This window comes from Lingula anatina, chromosome 3 (genome assembly GCF_051362555.1).
Source record: "Lingula anatina isolate TDL-2025a chromosome 3, LinAna3.0, whole genome shotgun sequence".
Taxonomy (NCBI): domain Eukaryota; kingdom Metazoa; phylum Brachiopoda; class Lingulata; order Lingulida; family Lingulidae; genus Lingula; species Lingula anatina.
In genome coordinates, this window is record NC_141769.1 from 14,099,412 (window position 1) to 14,112,499 (window position 13,088).

Below are 13,088 nucleotides of genomic sequence, written 5' to 3' on the forward strand. Positions count from 1 at the left end.
CTATTCACTTGCAAAAAATCGAACAGCATTCGACGGATAGCTCACACAGAACTGAATAGGAAAAATTCAAGCAAAAGATCCTATACTTTTTTCAAGAAGCTTTGGGATGAATCATTTAGTCCCAGTTCAATGTCGATCCTACAATCCAATTCGAAAATATGCTTTAGCAAAACTATCGTAGTAATACAAAATTCTATTAATCAATCAAGTGCAAATGTATAAATTTAACTGGGGTGGTTCAGTACTTTATTAAGGGAACAGCTTTCGAGTTATCACATTTTTTCTGAGGCAAGTCGTGTGCCAACCTATGTCCAAAAGGGTCAGCTTTTTTACTGTTAAAACATCATTTTATTCAAAACGGAAGGCAACAATGTAAAACTGTTCACCTTTAGTACAAAGTGGTGCAAAGCACTCCTGCAGCGAGGTTTTAGCTTTTGAGACTTAAATGTCGTTTTCAGTAACATATGAAATGATTAGTTAATTTTGTTTATCAACAGTTGTGGTTGTCGTTCGGCTGGATGTCAACTGAAAATTTTCTTTTCCACGCTCTTGTTTCATAGGTGTCAAAGCTGAAATCAAACTCGTGTCAACTGCGACACCGTGGAAAAGTCGACGAAAATCAGCTTGAAGCTGCGACCGGAGTCTCTAATTGCCTTGCCTTTCTGTCACTGAACCCCCAAATTAGGTCCTCGAAAAGTGACAACTTCCGCCCGCTATAAATCATATTGTACTCTCTCTCACTGCCAGTAAATATTCAACCTGATACAGCGATAGTGGACTCAGAACAACAGGGATACGGATGGTAAAAATAGATAGAATAACATTCCCTCAACCTTGGCCCCGTAACGTTTTTGTACCAAACCCCATCAAATTCATATATATATAGTCATGCTCTTATGTCTTTTAAGGTTACCTTTCGTGCAGATCCCCAAAGGTTTTTTTAATAAATTTAACTTAAAGGTAATTTATGTCTTTTAAGGTTACCTTTCGTGCAGATCCCCAAAGGTTTTTTTTAATAAATTTAACTTAAAGGTAATTCAAATGTCTATTTGCGATAGTCGAAGAAAAATATTGGATGTGGGGGGGGGGGGGGGGGGGGGGAAACGCTCATGTCACTGTCATTCCTTCATTGAAATCACTGAATTATCCTGCGAGTTCATTCTATCAATAAATGAGCAAAAAATTCCTAAAGTTACATGTGATATGATTGATAAATCACCATCGTTTTTAAGAACCATTAATATACTTCACAACATCACCCATTTTTTATGTGACGATTTGAAAAACCAGTGTATAGATTAGGCTTAAAGAACTACTGTATTGATTTTTGTCAACTTGCTCAGTTATGTACACTCCACAACAAGTGAGGGTAGACGAATCGACCTAAAAATGCGCCCAATATTGACCCTACGATCGAAAGTTAATGGAACTATTTAATATATAAAGAAAACACATTCCCGCAGTCCAAAGCCACATTGTAACAAAGCATAATAGGTGGCAGTTTTCACTGGGGGAGACGATTACGGTGGTTATATTAACTGTACGTATGGCACTACGACAGGCACGTGAAAATGTGACAAGAAAACCATCGTCCACACGCGTGGCAAAGACGGACACGTACAACGTACAGAGCATTGGGCAAATTTGTACTGAGAGATAGAAAGAGAGAGAGAGATTTGACTGAGCATTGGGCAAATTTGTACTGAGAGAGAGAGAGAGAGAGAGAGAGAGAGATTTGACTGAATAAATTGCTTTTGACAAAAGACATTTAAGAATTTTTTTTCACAACGTTTATGTGTAAGATGTGCTATGTTCAGAATCACGCGTATCCGCACGTGCATAATCAATATCAGTGGACAGTGATTTCAAATTAGTTCTTAAACCATCTAATATGTGCTTAAAAAACGTATCACACTTTTAACTAATGTCATGCTATTTAGTTTTGCGTATACCTGGACATGCACGTGCACACCCCTCGTCCGTGTTTGCGCCAAACAAACAACAACGCAACGCAGGTAAATTTACCTGTCAGCCAAACTCGCTATACGAGCACTTATGACGTCACACTAAATACCAAGCTTTTTGTATTCAGCTTTACCTCCGCTTCAGTCAATATTATGAGCATTTTTTCATCCAGTTTTTTGGGCACTATGTACTTTTGGTGAAAGGATCTTAATAAGGTCGTTTTGTTCTTTATCAAAAAAATCTAATTCCCCCACTTGACCCTTCTTCTGAGCGTGGGAGGGCATTCCTGGCGTAGACCAAAGAGGGCCTATATTAAGAGCAGTGTAGTGTTGACGTATTGAAAAAAACACTTTCCGTCAGCCGTGTCCTGTGAATAGTACGGTCGAGGACTGCAGTCAACGGGAGACTCACTTTTACTTGCAGATAAGGCAGCGAGGTCGGCTGCATTCATTGAGTCGGTACCGCCACAGAATACTTATTAGATACCGGGTCTAGAAAGAAGTTCGACGCTGCATAGACAGAAGAGGGTTTTAATGCGAGCTTCATACAATATTCGGGTTAGTCTCCACGCTGCAAAAAAGAATCCTGGTAAAAGGATGTCTCTGTTGAGTTGTAATAGAAATTAGACGCCGAAACTTTACTTTGCTAAAAGTACTTTATTCACAACGGACATAATAAGGCAAGGATTCGTTTACAAGACCCCCAAGGTTTGGCCATAGTTGTTCTACATACAATGCTGGACCCCGAGCGTCGAGCGAACAGGAGAGTCAACGTGCAAGTAGGTGAGCATTGTACGATGGTAGATGTGTTAAATATGGTTGATTGTATAAGATCACGAATAGCAACAGATTCTTGACAGCATGTGTCAGTGCTGGTGGTTGGTTTAGAGAGGGGTGCAGTGTACGGGGGGGGGGGGGGGGGGGGGGAGGGGGGACTGTTTCCCTGTTTTTCTAAATCTGGGACCATGTCAGCCCTAAATACCGGTCTCACCGATCACCTGCCCCATCTACTACTTCGTCCAAACTGAGAATGAACATCTTCCTATATCACAGCTCACCTCCAAGTATTAAAACGTTTCCAGTATCTGTGGGGCAGATGATAATGAGCCTGTGTATAGATTATAGCCATTCTAACACCGGGGTAAAAACGTGGATGCGCCATTGGACTGATTTTTATCTGGTCTATCACCGGAAGAAAAGTCGCTATCATATTTCTGTGAATGAATTATTCTTTTTTGGGCCGGTAAACAGACAGGTAAGGCATTCCTTTCACTTCTGGTGGTTTGACAAAACTATTCCCGACTAGATACGAAAATTGTAAGTGTTTGTGTTCGTGTGTGAGCATTTAAGCTTGTGCGTGTTCGTGTGTTTCTGCGTGTAGCCTACATGTGCCTGCGCATAACTGTGCACGTGTATGCATACAGGCGTGGTCGCGCAAACACAAGGGTGCGTGTGCTGCCACATGCATGCTCAACGCCAAAAACCGGGTCAGTTGACCTACGCTGTCCGAAATATTGATATTTCTTTTTCAATAATTTTACCCTGTGGGGCTTCCATCTTACTTTGCTGTAAAACCTTTAACGACGTCTTGGTATCACTTATCAGCCCAATCACTCAAGGATTTACCGCAAAATCTTAGTTAATCCGAAAATACCACAAACATGTGATACAAGATATTCAGTTAATATGAGTTAATACAAACGCTAAGTCCCTCGGTAGTGTCCTCTTGAACGTGACAGAATGAAATAGATGTATTATTAAACCCCAATATATTTTCATTCCTGAACTGAACAAAGTAAAATTTGCATATTTTCAAGAGTGAAGATAAGAAAGAAAGTTTCTATGGAGATGTTATAGTTTAATTCATTTTTTACTGGTGTAATTTTCAAAATTTTGACCATTGAAGCAATATGTTTTTCTACAAAAAGACATACGGAAAACTAATATAAATTCAGTATGTCTAAACCTTTTTGCTGATAGTCTTGCGAGAAGGAACTCTTTTTTTCATGCAATGTACATCCCGTTGTCTCTGTTAATGATAAGCGTCCTTTGCGACAGGAGGACCTTATGCATTTTACCACCGGTGACAAATGTAGTTAACACACTTATGATAAATTACACGTATTAATTTACCATTCGTCTTGTCGTTAACAAGAGAGGTGAGTGACAAAAAAAGAACAGAAGGAAATGGGATAGTTCCGCTGTACGTTTTGAGTCGTTTGGGAATTCGCGTCACGGCTTGTGCAAACTGAACCAGTAGAACGTGACTTGTAACAAGTAACTTGAGCTTTAGCATATACCACAAAAAAGGTAAACATCTACTATATCTACTAGGCAGTATTCATCATGCACGATATTTTTTAGTTTGAGACGGTCCCTGCTTTCATGTTGTTCATTCATACTTTTTGCGCAGTAATATTTTTCTGTGCGAAAACAGCATATCGAGCTATATTGAAAAGCATTTTTAAAAACCCACATTTCTCCTTGATTACCTTGATTAATTACATTATCAAAAACTAATATGCCTTTGGCAATATTAATAACATAAAATTTCAATTAGAAAAACGTTTTTGTTACTGTGACCCTATCTATTTATTAATGTAATTTTGCTTAGACCATTAAACGTCGTTTACCTCGATAGCTACCAAGATAAAGCGTCGTACGCACGCAGCTCGAGAGAGGCTTGCGAAGGAAAGTGTAACAATTTACAAAAACAAAAGATAGATCAAAATGAATATCCGCTTTTATTTCTCCCCCCTGTGCGTATCACACCCTACAGATTTGTGCCATTGTATTCGCTCAAATGATTTCTACCTTTGTAGCGTGCGAATCATTTTCATTTTTTTCTCCATTGACCTTTTTTTATTATTTTTCTTTTATTTTTGACTATTGGGTTGTGTCGACTATTTTGGCGCGACATATTGTCATTGATCCACCCCTGTTGAATCCTCTTAGCACTATTTCATAATTTCACCGGTCTTGTCCCTTTTTTTGACAACTGACTTGACATGGCGTAGTTATGAACTTATAATTATTACCTTGGGGAAAAATACATGACACAAAAAGTGAATCATGACGTATGACAGCAAGAACATTTTGTTACTGGTGGTGAAGTTCAACTGAAAATAGTGTTAATGGTAGAAGAGACGGGCGGTTGACGAGTTGACGTGCTCTCATGTCCTCTGATGTGGAAGTCCCAACTGGAATTCTGTCGCAAACTGACCTCTGAATAGTCAAAAGGCTTAAATTAGACTGCACCCGCGTTCGGATGTGACAAAACCTCTCTTTGGACTTTTTCTCCATCCATTTGAGTCTCTCTCGCCACCGGGTGCTCTAAATTCATTCAAGTCTTTCAAATTCAGAGGCGAAATTATTGGGGAAAACTATGAGCACCCGCTCTCCCCGTATAAAGATTTGGGACTTTCAGAAGCGCGTTTAGAAACGTGCGCACACATACATATCTCCAGTTTTCGATAAAAAGAACTTCCTTCTCGAGCAAGTATCGGGTGTATACGGGTCGTTGGCACCCTCACCTGTCAAAGGAAGAGTGCCATAAGCGTGTATTTTCTACCTGCCAAAATCCGCTGACCCGCTCAGCCCGCTTGATAAACAGGCTATAGTAGTGAGAGGAGAGTCGGGATAGGGAATCTACACAGATCTTAAGACACACAGGTTCACATCTTTTACCGCATATTGAGACCACTTTCTTCTGCATTTCATACCATGTGAAAACTGTTTTACAGAAAGGTAAGCTTAGTTTTTCTAAATATTTTATGCCTATGCCTTGCTTGATATTAGCGCAGTCGGGGCAACCCGTGTTCTGCATGCGTGGTGTGTGTGTGTGTGTGTGTGTGTGTGTGTGTGTGTGTGTGAGAGAGAGAGAGAGAGAGAGAGAGAGAGAGAGACAGAGAGAGAGAGAGAGAAAAGGGATTTGTTATTTAATGGCTTATTGGAAAGGAAATGGAGGGTTATACTCGCTTTATTAGCGTGTAGGACAAGTGTTTGAAGGTAAGGAGACAGTAAGAACTGAGGGCGATTTTAAATAATATGTGTTTTCTGCAAGGTCAAAGATTAATGAAGTTCAAAATACACAATGGTGTTGTAAAATCCACACCTTTTTATTTTTATGAAGTTCATTTAAAATTCAAATAATGGTTCCCTTCTGTGCAGCGTTGAACTTGTCAGTGTTAAAGGCCGAGAACTAATCGAGATTTAAAAAAAATAGAAAAAAAGAAAAGGGCTTACTGCAGCAACTGCGTCAGCGAGGATGATTTAACGTCACGTACGATGTGTTGAGGGAACTGAAGATAACCAGAACCGTTTAACAAAAAAAAAAAAAAAAAAAAAAAGTCAGAAAAAAACACCATCGCAGACGGAAACGCGTAAATAACCTACTTTAGGACAGAACACAGGAAAAAATATAATTCGCACATATATCTCATGGAGTAAACTACATGAGATATATATATATATGTGTGTAATGTGTGTATGTAGAATGAAGACCAGATTCGGTTCAGTGGTCTCTGGATGTATCACGTGACCCGGGACGTCAATCAAAACCTGTCGGGACTCCAGAGTTGTGGAGAGGGGCCCTTTGATGGCAGTAGTGTGTGCTGGGGAGGGGGGTGTATTGGCGGGGGTGAGGGGGGTGGGGGTACTGCACTGTAAATTTGGGAAATAATTACATAGAGCGTCATTCTTTGAATGTGTGGCGCTCACGATAAAAGATGGGAAGCACTTGGTTTCGGGTTGGGAGCGCCCCCTCTCCTCTAAAAGATACCGATGAAGGTCGCCAGTATGCGTCTTTCCAGTGTGGGACGGTTGGTAGTTATCAATGAAGGAATAAAGAGGCAATTTAAAGTTTTCACTTTTTGGCCTACTAATGTGTTTGACAGTTAAGAGGGTATGATATCGTGGTGAATGTCAGGTAAGAGACGGGAGGAGGACGGAAATTATAGGAGCCATGCTTATGGAGATGGGGGCGGGTTTTGTTGAGTAGTAGTCAGATTGTTGCGTCAGGGTGAACATCTCATCTCAGATGGAGTGGTAAAAAATAGAGACATTGAATCTTGGCAATCGTATTACATGACCAGTATTTTGTATAAAAACAATTATAAAAGCTACAAAGTTAAAGTTGGGTGAAAAGTTTGGAAAATATTTCTCTTTCAGATCAAGTGACCAGTCTCAAATTTAGCACAGCAAACAGTCGGCTCGAGGTCATAAATCAACATTTCCTCAACATCTTAACATTTTCTTTGAGGAAAACATCAACTCGTTATGTATATTTTGGTCATTGAAAGCGTGTGGACAAAGCTGGTCAGTCTGAGGGTCAATATTGACCAAACATACCCACGGCAAACAGTTATTACCAGGCACTCTCTGCCTGTGAGCTCTCTTGATGATTATGTCTCTTGTATAGAAATATGTGTAAAACAGAAGCTGTTTCAAATATATAGTCAGAATTGGACTGATCCTAGGACCTAAGCCGATCTTTTTTCTTTCCCTCCCTCCCTTCCTCTCTCCATCTCTCTCTCATTCTCTCTCGTGTCGCACCAAACGCAATGGTAACCCACGCTGCCCATCAGTTGAGGGGGATGGAAAGGCAACATGGAAGAAGTTCACGTCCAGCAGCCTATTAAGAAAAACTGTTAAGAAATGTGAATTTTTGTACTGGTATAAAACCGATCGGAATCAAACCATTTCTCCGTTTCTTAAGAAAAAAAATTAAACAAAACGTCAGATGTGCATCCAGCGTTCTTCTTCACCTGTTTTCTGAATGGGTGTATTTTTAGTTGCACACCTGGTTTGTTCGTCGAATTTCCGTGTTATACGAATAGACCGTTCTAGAGCACATTGACCAGGTTACCAAGGTTTGGAATGTCCACGGTCGACGAACGCAATGAAGATCCTTAATAGGCAGTACGAGTGACCTATGCTCGAGGGAAACGCGCTGCGATCAGTAAATCACATTTGCGATGCTAAAAATACCATCTTCGGTTTGTAAGTTGTCTCACAGATACGAGAAACTTGCTGTAGAATAGTTCGTATGGTTTCTTTTGTTCCATTTTTCTTATGATTAATTTGGCTTTCTGGTTTTTCCTGCTATTTGTTTTCTCTAGATCTCCTACGAAAATTAATGGCTCGACCCAAAATGAATATAATTACAAAATTTTGAATTATGAAAAATTAGAATGAAAAGAAATGGATAATGACAGTCTAAACAAAATTGTAACTGATAAGTTTTGATATGAAAAAAAAAAAACTGAATTAAAAGTTTGAAAGCGAATCCAATATTTCTTATGTGTAAATGTTGATTGTAAATTGATTGAATTCGCAATACCTGTCTATTTTCTGGACCCACTGGTCATTTGGGCTGTCCGTCTATAATATTTGAAGAAAACAAACATCAGGACATACGTCAGACACTAAACCACTGAAAAAAAATGCCAGTAGACGTAGTGTTGTGTTTGAATGAGTGGCCTAAGCAGGAAAGAAGTATAGCTTATCTCGGAACCGGAGCATGAGCAGCTCAATCGAGCAAATCTCCCGGCTGCTTGAATGAGAGCCGTTGGTCTCGGCGGACATGCTAAAATAGAGAGGTAAATGATGACTTGTTATTTCATTCATTCATCCATTCGCCAAGCTAAGCTGCAGCTAGTTCCGTCGGTTATTATTATTTTCTCTGATTTAATAGTCCGTGAGACATACCGCAATATATCAATGATAAATGTTCTCTAACCTCTAAATCACTGAACAGATGATTTAAAATGAAAAGAAGGGGGCGTGGTTTAGAAAAATATATAACATTTTTGTTACGCAGAATTTACAAAGCGATGTCGAATAGTTACATCACATTCACATCATTTGACCTCCACGGAATGTAACAATTAGCTACAATGTATGCTGACATCACTAGGAACAGATGAGGGTGGCAGCAGTGCGATATTCTCACGCATCTTGACGCGAGTCGAGATCTCGATGACCCCCTGCTTCACCCTTGACAATCTTCAATCTCCCCCACTCTCCAGGTGTCCCATTCATTAATGCGCCCATGTGCCGTGAAGCGTAAAGCTGGAGGAAAATTAAAACCCACCTAAGGTTTGACAAGTGGGACCCTTATAGTAAATACGGTCACTGCCACAGGTAGATTTTAAGACCAGGTGTTACAGAGGTGCGTTACTTGAAGCCATCAGTTTATTGACAAGGTTAGGTAGTGACCTATCTTGACTGAGTTACCATCCTTAACAGTAGTGGCTTCACTCTACACGCATGCAAACCGCCGGTAGTTGGAAGTCCGTGTAGAAAAGCATGGTTTCCCTTGACGAAGCCACTGGCGCACAACTGGATTTCCCGTGGCAGTGAAACCGCAACATTAGGTAAGCGACGTGTTGAATACACTCCCGTGGTTTCGCTTCACACTATTTGGCCGATGAATCATGTTATTTGGGTGACCAGTGCAGTAAACCATTAAAAATCACACGGACATTTAAATCGGAAATTATTCTCTCTCTTTCTACTATATGGTTGTGCTTAAAATGACGCGAATTCATCGATTATTCATGGATTATTAATTTTGATGAAAAAAGGTAAGTTGGTTTTGTTTCATAATTTCTGACAGGAACTCTATTAGTGGATAATTATTGCTATTTGACCAAACTGGTGTTGACGGGCTATGTGCGCTCTCATGAAATGTACTCATTAGCGTTTCATCAGAATGTTAATTACTCGATGAACGCAACCATGAATGAATACCTAAGGTGTGCTTTTCAGGGGTGCTTTTATGTCAAAATGTGCCATTTTATTAAACTTGATATTAAACAAATACTAAAACAGTAAATAACTTTGAGTAAATGCTTTAAAACTATAGACTTTTGGCGGGAGTATGGACAGTCTACGCTTTCATTGATCCTTTTTGTTCTTTTGTTTGCGCAGTAAGTCACGTGCCTTCTGAGCCAGTCGATCTTTTAACCGCGAGAGGGAAGTAGATAAATTAGAGCATCAGAATATCAGCGGCACATGGCACGCTCATTTTTTATCAAAACCCACTTCCTATGGAATTGGGGCATTCTATCTCATTCAAATCGAGCAATCAATAAATCTTCGTAGAATTTCGTGTCTAACTACCATAAACCTGGTACATGACGGCTAATTGGTTGAAATGTACAACAACCTGTGTCCCCTTTTCACTGAATAAACATGGTCCGGAAGCTCTGTAGGGAGGTCATTTCTGGTGTCAGGTTTCGTCCATATATGGAGACTAATGCAAGTAGGCGGTTTCAGACAGTAAAGCCAGAACTGACTTAACGCTCGTCGAACGGTCCAATACACTACGGATTTACAAAACATGTATTAGGACTATGGAGCTTGAGAATTATAGGACGTTATTATAAAGGTAAGATGAACTCGTTTTAGTAGAGAAACATTAATTTAGCACTGGTGTTCGCTTGGAGGTGAGCTCGAGCTCTCCATTCATAAATGCGGAATAGCCTCATTGAATCAATCTGAAAACAAACCGTCAGAGCACACGTTTAAACTAGGTTAACCCCCTCTTGATAGATCACCACACCGGTAGGTTATCTGAATGTTTGGACAGGGTGATAGCTGTGTAGAGGACGGTGTTTGAGGCACAACGTGGCCTGTGTGACTGTCTTACGGAACGAGCGGATTTCTTTCCTTCAGGCTTTAGTTTACGCCGGCCGTTTCACTCCCGTGTTAACCCTCCCCATTTCCTGCCATACTTGTGTTCGTGTTTGAGTAATCTACGGAGGGCTGTCAGTTGGTACATCCGTTCTCAGTGCGTTTGCCAACCAGATGGTCAGATCCAAGCCTGGGATATCCGGCCTCCGTATCGCCGAGATGAAGAACACACCGAGCATCATGGCTGCGGCGAAAGTTTGCGTAGTGGCTGTCGACGTGCTCGATACATTGTAACTTTTCATTTAAATACCCCAATTGAAACTTTGTTATTTTATATGACTTTTAGGTTTGTCAATGGAGCAGTCCGAGCAACATGGAACACGCAGAATAAGTGCCGAGGCTGCAAGTCGGTTGGCAAAGCAGCAGGAAACCCCGCCTCCTTTGCCGACACGGCCGGGACGGGCACAGAGGACTAGCCCCGTGTGTGGACGGAATGTCGTTAGTATTGACAGAATACAGCCCTCGAGGGCAATGAACAACTATGTGGGCCTGCCTCCCCCACCGAGGCCGCCACCTCCTAAGAAAAAGGAGTCAGACGTGCAAAATTTAGACAAAACTACAGGTGCCCCCACCACCTCTCTTTCTACAGTTGAACAGAACAGACTGAACCGGACTAAAGAGGTAGAACTAAAGCGTCAGCAACAACAGTTTCAGCCTGACGACCATCCTGTTATTGTGACACAACCACAGACAGCAAAGGAAGGGTTGCAAATTACCATCGACCCAGAACTGACGGAGAATCACAATAGTTCAATAATTTGTCCGCGTTGTCAGAAGTGCAGATGCCGGAGATGTGTTGAAGGTCCCTCAGAATTACCTTCAAGGTGGATTTGTAATGGCAAACAAGAGTGTTCAGCAAATTGTATTGTGGACAAAGTCAGTTGCCTGTGCTGTATTCAAGGACTGTTTTATCACTGTTACAAGGATAGAGAACAAGACCTAGAGGTCTCTGCCTCGGACGATCCGTGTGCATGCTGTGAGAGGCCACACTGTTTTAAACGCTGGTCTACGATGGCTGCATTATCGGTGTGCCTGCCATGTCTGTGTCTGTACTTCCCTCTCAAGGGATGTGTCGCGCTTTGCACGTGTTGCTACAACCGCTCCAAAAGGACTGGGTGCACATGTAAAGCGGAGGAGCGCCCCACAGACAGTGCTCTTAAGGGTTTATTGATCGAGTCAGAGAGTTCGAGTGCGTGATAGTGGAGCCATGAGTGTGATGATGGAGAGGACATGATTTTTGACGGCATTGTTACTTTTACTACCTGAAATCCTATGGATGTGGAGAACTACGTTGGATTGTTCGATGTTTCAACAATTTTACAAAATTGTGGATTTATATGCCATATTGAAAAAGTATGGATCCCCATTTCTCTTTATTACACCTTCCGTGTCCAACTAACAAGGATTATTAAATATTGGATTATTATTATACTTCGTACTGTGATCAACTGTAACTTAGACATGTGGAACCTTACGGCAGGTGACTTGTATTGTTACCATGGTTACGACACTGTTCTGTTTGGACGGTGGAGCTACAGGACTGCAGTTGTAAAACACTTCACTGTCACCCTGCAGTCAGGCATGGAGGTAAAATTTGTCCTAGTTGTTTAAGAGATGTAGTTGCAAATATATTTTTCCTACTACCACGTTGACTTGCCATCTTTTAAACAGCAGAATGGATTAAAATATGGTCATGTTGGGTGCAAGAGGCATACTGTAATATTACAAATATGGAGGCTCATTTTGATGTTTGGACGATGGCAAGTTACTTAGTCTTTAAAAGCTCACTTAGAAGAACCCAGTGTATATGTTACTACAAATCACTGCCATTTGTTTGGTTAAAGAAAACTATTATTTTCTAAGATAAAAAAGTTAAACAAAAAAAGAAAAAAAATCAGAAAAAGTATCATGATGTAAAATGCAAGTTGTTGATGATTGTTGATATAAATGTTATGTATATCACATTGTACAGAAATTACATTGTTAGTGTATATAGATTTACTCTAAGCAGTAAAAGCTATTTGTTATAGAGCTAAAATTCTAAGTCATTTGCCTTAGAGTATTTGCTATAAAGGCGGGCAGATGTTCCAGTTTTAGTTTTGCAACCAAATGTGCCCATCACGTTTTGTGTACATAACTCCCTCGGTCTGATACAGTATTTATTGGTTCACAAACAATATCTCAACATTCATGTGCATATGAATTATTTTATATAAAAATCCAGACTATTTATTTGTTGAAATGCCAGTGGTATTTACTAGAGTACAAAGAGAAAAAGAAAGAGTACCACTCATGGAATAAAAGAATATGCCTAATCAAAAAATCTGTAGAGTTTGACTGAATCAATGACATAGATTGATATTCATTGTTTATTATGATCCACAACTCGCGGATTCATTCATTCATTCATAAAATTGATTCATTTTC

General features: G+C 40.3%; 1 protein-coding gene across 8 annotated transcripts; it reads left to right on the top strand.

Moving 5' to 3' along the window:
• Positions 1-2,338: 2,338 nt before the first annotated feature.
• Positions 2,339-12,984, top strand: LOC106175374 (protein sprouty homolog 3). 8 transcript variants are annotated; one of them, XM_013557324.2, is made up of 2 exons: positions 2,339-2,747; positions 10,948-12,984. In XM_013557324.2, the coding sequence occupies exons 1-2, from the start codon at positions 2,699-2,701 to the stop codon at positions 11,856-11,858; spliced, it is 960 nt and encodes a 319-aa protein (XP_013412778.2). In that variant the 5' UTR covers positions 2,339-2,698; the 3' UTR covers positions 11,859-12,984. The 8 variants fall into 8 exon arrangements, with proteins under 8 accessions (XP_013412778.2, XP_086864170.1, XP_013412781.2 ...); XM_087008044.1 differs by having other exon boundaries at positions 2,339-2,743; XM_013557327.2 differs by lacking the exon at positions 2,339-2,747 and adding an exon at positions 5,473-5,711.
• The last annotated feature ends 104 nt before the right edge of the window (positions 12,985-13,088 follow it).